Source organism: Leuciscus leuciscus (assembly GCF_965113295.1).
Source record: "Leuciscus leuciscus genome assembly, chromosome: 20".
Taxonomy (NCBI): domain Eukaryota; kingdom Metazoa; phylum Chordata; class Actinopteri; order Cypriniformes; family Leuciscidae; genus Leuciscus; species Leuciscus leuciscus.
This window is the reverse complement of record NC_138744.1, coordinates 893,730-905,000: the sequence shown is the minus strand read 5'-3', so window position 1 is coordinate 905,000 and position 11,271 is coordinate 893,730. Positions and strand designations below refer to the sequence as shown.

The window sequence follows — 11,271 nt, the reverse complement described above, 5'->3', positions numbered from 1 at the left end:
CTCGGCCCTGAGGACATCGGTCAGGCATCCACTGGTCTGCCCTGCTTGTGTTCGCTCACACACTCTCAGAGAAGCAGAGAGCAGCACTACTGTACTGAGACTCGGCCCTGAGGACATCGGTCAGGCATCCACTGGTCTGCCCTGCTTGTGTTCGCTCACACACTCTCAGGGAAGCAGAGAGCAGCACTACTGTACTGAGACTCGGCCCTGAGGACCTCGGTCAGGCATCCACTGGTCTGCCCTGCTTGTGTTCGCTCACACACTCTCAGGGAAGCAGAGAGCAGCACTACTGTACTGAGACTCAGCCCTGAGGACCTCGGTCAGGCATCCACTGGTCTGCCCTGCTTGTGTTCGCTCACACACTCTCAGAGAAGCAGACAGCAGCACTACTGTACTGAGACTCGGCCCTGAGGACCTCGGTCAGGCATCCACTGGTCTGCCCTGCTTGTGTTCGCTCACACACTCTCAGGGAAGCAGAGAGCAGCACTACTGTACTGAGACTCGGCCCTGAGGACCTCGGTCAGGCATCCACTGGTCTGCCCTGCTTGTGTTCGCTCACACACTCTCAGGGAAGCAGAGAGCAGCACTACTGTACTGAGACTCGGCCCTGAGGACCTCGGTCAGGCATCCACTGGTCTGCCCTGCTTGTGTTCGCTCACACACTCTCAGGGAAGCAGAGAGCAGCACTACTCTACTGAGACCCGGCCCTGAGGACCTCGGTCAGGCATCCACTGGTCTGCCCTGCTTGTGTTCGCTCACACACTCTCAGGGAAGCAGAGAGCAGCACTACTGTACTGAGACTCGGCCCTGAGGACCTCGGTCAGGCATCCACTGGTCTGCCCTGCTTGTGTTCGCTCACACACTCTCAGGGAAGCAGAGAGCAGCACTACTGTACTGAGACTCAGCCCTGAGGACCTCGGTCAGGCATCCACTGGTCTGCCCTGCTTGTGTTCGCTCACACACTCTCAGGGAAGCAGAGAGCAGCACTACTGTACTGAGACTCGGCCCTGAGGACCTCGGTCAGGCATCCACTGGTCTGCTCTGCTTGTGTTCGCTCACACACTCTCAGGGAAGCAGAGAGCAGCACTACTGTACTGAGACTCAGCCCTGAGGACCTCGGTCAGGCATCCACTGGTCTGCCCTGCTTGTGTTCGCTCACACACTCTCAGAGAAGCAGAGAGCAGCACTACTGTACTGAGACTCGGCCCTGAGGACCTCGGTCAGGCATCCACTGGTCTGCCCTGCTTGTGTTCGCTCACACACTCTCAGAGAAGCAGAGAGCAGCACTACTGTACTGAGACTCGGCCCTGAGGACCTCGGTCAGGCATCCACTGGTCTGCCCTGCTTGTGTTCGCTCACACACTCTCAGGGAAGCAGAGAGCAGCACTACTCTACTGAGACCCGGCCCTGAGGACCTCGGTCAGGCATCCACTGGTCTGCCCTGCTTGTGTTCGCTCACACACTCTCAGAGAAGCAGAGAGCAGCACTACTGTACTGAGACCCGGCCCTGAGGACCTCGGTCAGCCATCCACTGGTCTGCCCTGCTTGTGTTCGCTCACACACTCTCAGGGAAGCAGAGAGCAGCACTACTGTACTGAGACCCGGCCCTGAGGACCTCGGTCAGGCATCCACTGGTCTGCCCTGCTTGTGTTCGCTCACACACTCTCAGAGAAGCAGAGAGCAGCACTACTGTACTGAGACCCGGCCCTGAGGAGCTCGGTCAGGCATCCACTGGTCTGCCCTGCTTGTGTTCGCTCACACACTCTCAGAGAAGCAGAGAGCAGCACTACTGTACTGAGACTCGGCCCTGAGGACCTCGGTCAGGCATCCACTGGTCTGCCCTGCTTGTGTTCGCTCACACACTCTCAGGGAAGCAGAGAGCAGCACTACTGTACTGAGACTCGGCCCTGAGGACCTCGGTCAGGCATCCACTGGTCTGCCCTGCTTGTGTTCGCTCACACACTCTCAGAGAAGCAGAGAGCAGCACTACTGTACTGAGACTCGGCCCTGAGGACCTCGGTCAGGCATCCACTGGTCTGCCCTGCTTGTGTTCGCTCACACACTCTCAGAGAAGCAGACAGCAGCACTACTGTACTGAGACCCGGCCCTGAGGACCTCGGTCAGGCATCCACTGGTCTGCCCTGCTTGTGTTCGCTCACACACTCTCAGAGAAGCAGACAGCAGCACTACTCTACTGAGACCCGGCCCTGAGGACCTCGGTCAGGCATCCACTGGTCTGCCCTGCTTGTGTTCGCTCACACACTCTCAGAGAAGCAGAGAGCAGCACTACTGTACTGAGACCCGGCCCTGAGGACCTCGGTCAGGCATCCACTGGTCTGCCCTGCTTGTGTTCGCTCACACACTCTCAGAGAAGCAGAGAGCAGCACTACTGTACTGAGACCCGGCCCTGAGGACCTCGGTCAGGCATCCACTGGTCTGCCCTGCTTGTGTTCGCTCACACACTCTCAGAGAAGCAGAGAGCAGCACTACTGTACTGAGACCCGGCCCTGAGGACCTCGGTCAGGCATCCACTGGTCTGCCCTGCTTGTGTTCGCTCACACACTCTCAGAGAAGCAGACAGCAGCACTACTCTACTGAGACCCGGCCCTGAGGACCTCGGTCAGGCATCCACTGGTCTGCCCTGCTTGTGTTCTCTCACACACTCTCTGGGATGAGCTCGCCTCCTCCTGTCTGTTCTCCTTTCCTTACCCTCAGGCACACGCTACTATATATTAGCCCTGATTTACCCAATTAACTATATTATACACACATCAATGTTAAATGGTTACATTTATAAATATGATTACAGTTTTAATTACATGTAAAAAAATATATATAAATACATAAATAATAATAACAACATCACCACTAAAGACTAAATACTAAGTAACATCTTTTGGTGCATCTTGGTGATTTGATGTGAGTTTGTCTGCATTTTGCAATGGCCTTGAAGCAGCTCATCCAGTCAGAACTATATAGTTTATAATAATAAACAAAGCATCCAATAGAATAGCAGGGCTAACATAAAAATTCATAAGTGCAAATGTTTTCTGGCTTGTTCTGTGATATATTTTCACTCTTGGCTCTGTTAGAAGTCAAACCTCTGGCTCAATTAAATCAATTATGTTTAAAAGATTTTACCAAATATTTCTTCATTTATTTGTTTCCTATTATGGTATACATAAATATGGTCAAAAATTCATTAACTCTAACCCTTTAACACACTTTGGAAGTTATTTTTAATGCAGGTGACAGGATACAAGTATTGTTGGATCTACTTTGAATGGGAAAAGCTGAAAATCTACAGATGCTGTATTAGGCATCATCACATCAGTTCACACTCGTGTGTGTGTGTGTGTGTGTGTGTGTGTGTGTGTGTGTAGCTGATGATCTCCAGCAGAGAGCCTGTGCTGCCCTCAGGTGGCTGATAACGGAACTGCACGACACAGCTAAGTCTAAAATCCTATTAAACAAGCATGTTCCACTATTTTATTTATAGAATGTTGACTTTAATCAGCTTTCTTCACACAAACAGGAGAGATCTCATCACGACACAGAAGCTACGAGCCGATGATCATCGAGATCCACGAGAAGAACAGTGGGGAACACTTTACAATAAGTTAATTGTTAATTACATTAGTTAAAATGAACTAAGCATTTGTTAATCTTAAGAGTTCATTTCAGCATTTAATAATACATCATTAAAATCAAAAGTTGTATCTGTTTATATTATTTATTGGACTTGAGCTGACATGAACTAACAATGAACATGAAACGCCTCGATCAAAGATTCAGTCTTCTCTAAGCTCCGCCTCTCTGAGAGCTGCTCTGCTGTGATTGGTCAGAAAGCAAACGCTCATTATCATATCTGAATCTCAGCTCTTGATCACAGTGATGCGAACGGTAACGATGGCGTGGGTTTTACCGTATCACTCTCATCAAAGTGGATTTGCTTTCTCAGCAGAAAACAGCGTCTTCTCGACACGAACAACACGAACCAAACTCCTCCAGTCTCAGATACACTACAGTGTTTGAGGGCGGGGCTAAGAGACGCTGCTCAGCCAATGAAGATCACAGGCTGGCATTATGCAAATGTAATTTTAATAATGTAATAATAACCGATAATTCTTTGTATTTGAAAGCCGATAACCGATATATTGGCAGATAAATCTATATTTTTTGAGAGCCTGATTGCAAAAACAAAAGTCTCACCATTGAAAGCCATGTTCCAAACACACAATTATGATGTTCTCATGATAATGTTCTGTAGCCGATATGACAGACTTGAGCTGCACATGTTGACCTGAACTGTATTTTCCTTTTTGAAGTGATTTTCAATCATATTTCAAGCAATTCAAACCCATCATGTTGAACAGTCGCATCTGAAGAGTCTCAGCTGAAGGAAATAATACATTATTTATCAGCTTTAATATATCAGGCAAATCTTCTTATCAGGCCGATAACGGTAGCATTAAAAATGATCATATATTGGGCGATACGGATATGGTGGCCGATTTATCGAGCATCCCTAAAGATGACATCACTGACCTGTCACACCCCCAAACGGGCCATACGTCATGTTGCAAGCTGTCCTCTGCAGGTTGTGTTCATAAACCAATCGCAGCTGATACTGGTCACCGTGTTCAACATTCCCAGCAGTGCCTGAGAAAACCAACAGCAGCAAACACACACACACACACACACACACACACACGTGAAGATCAGATCACAAGAGGGCTGCAACGATACCCTCATGTCACGATACCGAACTCACCATACCAGATTATTGTGATACTCCAAGACATGATGAAAGGTTAACAAAAAATTACTGTTGATTTACCAGAATAACAATATTCATGATTCTGAAGATGAAAATACAGAATTATTGTAGATGAATATGTTTGCACTGTCACTGACTAGATATAATAAAAATAATGTTGGCCACTTTTTACTGGTACATCAGACATCTGGCATTATCAGGACCCACAAATATTCCCCCATTGCATTATTATACATTACATTCAACATTATATATAGTAGTTTAATGCAGTTCTGACACTAAAACCCTGAAAACTTGAATTTTTCCTAACACATTAATTGTTATTTGGGGTAAATTATCCACGATACATATTGTTGACATGATATATTGTTACACCCCTAGGCAACAACATAACAGACTTCATGAGCTCAGACCAGCTCGGTAACATTCAAGACTTTAATTCTGTTCAAGACATATGCATGGTAGCAGGGAACAGACTGTAAGATATCAAGTGTAAAGGTGTCATAGAGTAAGTTGAGCACACAGGTCTGAGTCTGTGGAGAACTGACCTGACACAGCGTAGACGGACAGCTTCCTGGGGTGAAGCACTGCCAGATGAAGCAGCTCTGAACAACTGAGGAGAGAAGAGTCATGAGAACACATGCAAACAGAGGAACTCATCTAATCAAGTGTTTGAGCACTTCCTGGGAAACTGGTGCTAAATATCAGTCATAAACTGTAAGTTTCTGCAATCTTTCTCTGTCCCTCCATCATAAACGAGTGTGTCTCGAGCGCCAGGCGAAACAGTAAACGCTGTCGTGTTCTCTAGCGTTCGGATGCTGGTGTTCGGGAACACACTCGTGTGTGTGAGACGCTTCTGGAGGGAGTTACACCACATCATCCTGATCACACACTTCCACTCTGGCGTTTCAGGAACACCAAACCAACATTAGAGACGCTGCGACGCCATTGGTCCACTGGTTACTCCAGTTATCCAATCACAGCTGACGCTGAGGGTTTTGTTGTGTATCGAGAGATTTATTCGGTACATGTGCATGTCTTCTTATCGGAGAATTACTTCACAAAAAAGCCCAGATGATCTAAATTGAGTTGAATTTCGCAGGTCGTGTATGTCATGACATCGGTCTCCTCAACCAGGCTGTGTCAGACAGTTAACCAGCTGATTAGGGTCTGCAGGGATGTGATGATGTGTGAGACTCACGAGACGAACTTGCCCAGCTCCACCTGCACGACGGGCTCCGGGAAGCGGACCTCCAGCAGCTGGACATCAGCCTCGCTCAGCTCCTGCGCTTTAGACGGGTGTGGGGAGAAGATGCGCAACATCCCCATGAAGCTGCCCACCACGATCTTATCTGGAGACAGGGAGAGAACAGAGTCTGGCTCAGCATCACACCGCTTCACTGATCCCCCAATCCCCCATGTCCTCCACTTCTGTCAGGGATGAGAACGCCAGGGGAAACTGCACAGAACAGCTCTGGAAGTGCTGAGTTTTGAAACAGTGACTGTACGATTACGTTTTCATCCATATAAAATTCAATATGGCATCTAAAGCCATTACTGATGAGTCATGAATCATTACAGATGAGATGAGCTGTCCTGAACATGTTATCTGAGGGCTACTTCATCACTGTTGATCCCTGTCGTTTTGCTTTATTTGAGGTTTGATTCATCTTCATACTCTGGGGTTTACTCACAGTGATGATTGTTGGCTCACTACTAAATATATAGATATTGATATTAGAGCAGCACAATTAATCATTACAAGATCTCGATTCAAACACACACATGATCTTATTCCTACATGACAGTGATTTGGCTCTGTCTATTAAACCTTTGACGATCACAGCGAACATTCTGTGTGTTCTGATCCAGAGAGAGCCGTTGTCATGTATAGATGTGAAACAGCTTCACTAACACACAGTATCATTATTTCTGTCTTACAATAACTCAGATTATCTCAGAATAGAGTAAATAACCTTTTGAAAGAAGCTTCAAATAAAGACTGTATGAAGTACACTGTTACACCAGTAGGTGGAGGCAAGCGGTTACTCCAGAGACTCGTGCAGAAACACTGATTCATCCAGTAATGAAACAAGTGAAGTCGTTATGAGTGAGTCATTGAATCATTCATTCAAACCTTTTTTTATATATAATTCATTCAGATTAATTAAACATTTTAATTAGACTCAAGCAAATAACATTTTGTCAGAACTCTAGTGAACGACATGTTATTTTGATTAGTTGTGGGAGAATCATGATCTCTGTTTGAAACTAATAAATCATGATTCTCAATATATCCAGAATCCTGCAGCTCTAATGCGGTGAATGATATATATTATATTCTATATGTATATTATGTGAACAAGAGCACGATCTATTTAAGATCCACATGTCATCATGTTCACTGCTTCTCACCGCAGGTCGAGCTGTCGTTACAAACACACAACTTTGTGAATGTGTGTTGGAACTTTGGTTCTGGAAATGCTAAATCACTGTAGAACGCTGGTAAGAGAGGAAGCTGTGACCCTAGGATGGGTTTGGGGCGACACACTCCAGGTTTAGTACTGAATTTAAAGATACAAGTGTTTCTGCAGTTCCACGTTTACACTGTACAGTTTTCCAGCTGTGTTTATTTGTAAAACGCACAGAAATGGGTCGAGTCTCAATCTATATTCAGTATGCTGTATAAACTGTTCAGTTAGGGACACCTAATCTGTAGCTCCACCTCAGCTCTGAAGCTCTGTGGCTATAATGAACAGGCTGCGATGTCAAGTTTGCAATGCTGGAATATGTTGTTTGCGTGTGTGTGTGTGTGCGTGCATTCGTGCGTGTATGTGTGTGAGAGAGAGGCGCGGGCGCGATCGAACAGTGGAAACATAGAAACACACTCCGTCATTTTGTTCATACAGGACATCATTCAAACTGCAAAGTGTTTACTTATATTTGTGTACACTCGCAATAAAACACAACATTGTGCTTTTGTCAAACTGTAACCTACAACTGTCACCCAACCAAACTCTCTCACACACACACACACACACACACACACACACAGTTTAAAAGAAAAACAAAATTTATCCAACCCCATTTAAAAACAGTCTGTCGGTGCCATCTTTTGGACATTCATCATATTGCACTGGTTTTCATTTCTTGTCCTCAAACCGAGCTCTAATCTGTTTATTTTTAAGTCACACATTCTACATTGATTAAAAAAGAAAATCAAATGTGTTTTTAATGGTAGTATTATTTTATACAGAAATAAATTATTTATAATTCAGATGAGAATAAAGTTAGTGTTAATTAAAATTGTAAGGAAAACAAATATATTGATCTGAAATATAGCAAATTAATTTTAAATCCATTCAGGAACAGTTACCAAACATATCTCAAGGTCTTTTGTCTTTTTATTAATTTAATTAATAAACTAATTATATAAAACTATTGTCAGTGCACTACAAATAAACTGGTTCTATGCCTTTATTAATAAAACTTATTTAAAAAATACAAGGCTTAAATAATTTATTTTCCTCTGGTGGTCCAGCCTGAGACATGCACACGCCTTCTGCAGTTCTGTTTCGCTTTTCCCTCCATTGTACCGAAGTCGCACTGAACCGTGACGTCTGAACCGTGACGTCTGAACCGTGACTTCTGTGTACCGTTCCACTCCTAGTGTCCATGGTTGATCAGATACTGGAGAGAGTGTGTAACTCACCGTATCCACTTCCACTGTTATCCACGTCCCCGACACACAGACAGCCCTGATCAAACTCCTCTCCCTCGCCCAGCACTGACGCCCACCAATCACGAGCCTTGAACAGAGACATCCTGTAACACAGAGGACAACAGAACCAATCATGAGCCTCGAACAGAGACATTCTGTAACACAGAGGACCAATCACGTCATCACATCTCCATGCAGAAACCTCAGGCACAAACACACACACTAACAGTCAAACGCTTCCCTGTCGCTCTGTGGGTTCAGCTCACTCTTCATCATACTCTTCATCATACAGTACAGCTTCTCCTGATGGAATACAGTGTTTGCACTTTCATCTTCAGTGAACATAACTCAGAAAATCAGCTCTTTTGATGAATCTGTCGATAAGTTGATTGATGGAGTTGGTGAGGATCCTCCAGACGCTGGAGCACCGGGTTCTGCCACGGATCCCACATGTGTGCGGTGTGTTACACACTAACCTCAGCTGAGGCCAGACCACACCCAGAGGAAGAGCCCGTTCAATATGCTTTCAGTATTATTATTCTTCTCAGCTCATTCCTGTTTCAGGTACAGTGCTGTATTATTTAAGAAGTTGCCCTTGTATATTTGGCTTGGAGTTAGCTTTAAAGCCGCTCCTCCTCATATGTTCACCCAGTGTGTGCTGTGTTAGCTAAAGCGGTTCGAGAGAGAGGGAGGAGAGGAACAGGTCTCTCACCGTCCAGCTGGCAGAAATGAGGAAATAGTCTGAATCTGAATCTAAGGAAGATATTATGCGGATTTTAACACATGTAAGATTTCAGAGGAGTTGCAGCCGTACTCAAGCGCAGTCTGGAAGGATTGGCCGAGCGCATCTCAAGGATTTTCCATGTTTTTGCATTTTTGTGTTTGTGAAAACTAGTGCAAAGTGCCCGTGCAAAATCAGTTTTTGTGTGTGTTTTTAGTAATTGTTGGTTTCTTGGTAAAGAAAACACATTTTTACTCAAATTAATGAAAATGGATTTATCACGTTTTGGAACCAAACTATAATATTCAGAAGTAAACAGTGTTTCTGCTCGGCTAGACAGAGTGTTTATGGCAGAATGTTTATTTTTAAACCACAACCTTCTAAGTGCTTCTTTTACCGATATCTTTAGCATTTCTCATCCAAACAACGTCAAAATTGGCACTGCACTTACTCGTGCCTGTAGCGAGACACCTGTCGAGTCTGAAATCCATCGGACTAACGGTTCGAGAGATATGCGAATAACAGACACACACACAGACATAGACAGACAGACGTTTCTGAAATTTATAGATAGATAGATAGATAGATAGATAGATAGATAGATAGATAGATAGATAGACAGATAGACAGATAGACAGAGGTGTGTGTGATCCTGGTTTCTCATGTTCATCTGTGTTTAGTGTGTAATGTTGCTGTGGGATCATGAAGAAGCTCCAGTTCTTCTCTATATCAGTGTCAGTGTTCCTGAACTCCTGAAACACCTCCACTGTAGTCTTGAGTTTCTTCCGGGAACGAACACGTCACAATATTCCTCATTATAATAATTCATGCGCAGAATGAAATTTGAGTTAGTTAGTAGTGTGTTAAACTGGTGGTTATGGTAAGGGGCGGGGCATTTCCCAAACACACTCGAAGCGCTCGACCAATCACAACACACTGCTCCAGCCGACCAATCAGAGCACAGTGTGCTTTTCAGAAGGAGGGGCTTCATAGAACAAGGAAGTAAACAGAGCGTTACCAGAGAATGTCTAATAGGAAGAGAATTGGCACTCTGGTTACTTCCGGTTTCTGGACTGGCTGCAGTAACGCGTCTCTGTCCATGCGGGGGCGCTCGCAGGCGAGTGCAGAATGAATGGAGGTCTATGGCGCTATATCTATCAAAATCCACTTTTCTCAGGATATAATTTTTTGTCTAATAATTTGAATGTTGTATTCGAAAGGAGATGCAAAGAAATTACACATTGCTGGGTGTTAGATTTTTTAGAGTCACTTATTTGCTTTAAAAAGTATTTTAAAGTGTCAATGACGTCACACACATCGAACGACCAGAGATACTGCTTTACGGCAATCCTTCAGTCACTTTGGTGCTTTCGCGCTCTGCACTTTCTTTTCTCTCGAGGCATCGACAACACAGCTGACACAGGTAACTACACAACACAGCTGACACAGGTAAACACACAACACAGCTGACACAGGTAAACACACAACACAGCTGACACAGGTAACTACACAACACAGCTGACACAGGTAAACACACAACACAGCCGACACAGGGAAATACACAACACAGCTGACACAGGTAAACACACAACACAGCCGACACAGGTAAACACACAACACACAGCAGACACAGGTAAACACACAACACAGCCGACACAGGTAAACACACAACACAGCCGACACAGGTAAACACACAACACAGGTAAACACACAACACACAGCCGACACAGGTAAACACACAACACAGCCGACACAGGTAAACACACAACACAGCCGACACAGGTAAACACACAACACACAGCCGACACAGGTAAACACACACAACACAGCCGACACAGGTAAACACACAACACAGCCGACACAGGTAAACACACAACACAGCCGACACAGGTAAACACACAACACAGCCGACACAGGTAAACACACAACACAGGTAAACACACAACACACAGCCGACACAGGTAAACACACAACACAGCCGACACAGGTAAACACACAACACAGCCGACACAGGTAAACACACAACACAGCTGACACAGGTAAACACAC

General features: G+C 45.2%; 1 protein-coding gene across 1 annotated transcript in view; it reads right to left on the bottom strand.

The window, feature by feature from the left end:
- Positions 1 to 11,271, bottom strand: part of bbs9 (Bardet-Biedl syndrome 9) — a 177,853-nt gene that overhangs the window by 164,359 nt on the left and 2,223 nt on the right. The window contains 4 exon segments of the mRNA XM_082150880.1: positions 4,549 to 4,662; positions 5,329 to 5,393; positions 5,982 to 6,132; positions 8,493 to 8,605. Of these exon segments, the coding sequence (XP_082007006.1) occupies positions 4,549 to 4,662; positions 5,329 to 5,393; positions 5,982 to 6,132; positions 8,493 to 8,604 (442 nt within the window). The 5' untranslated portion in view covers position 8,605.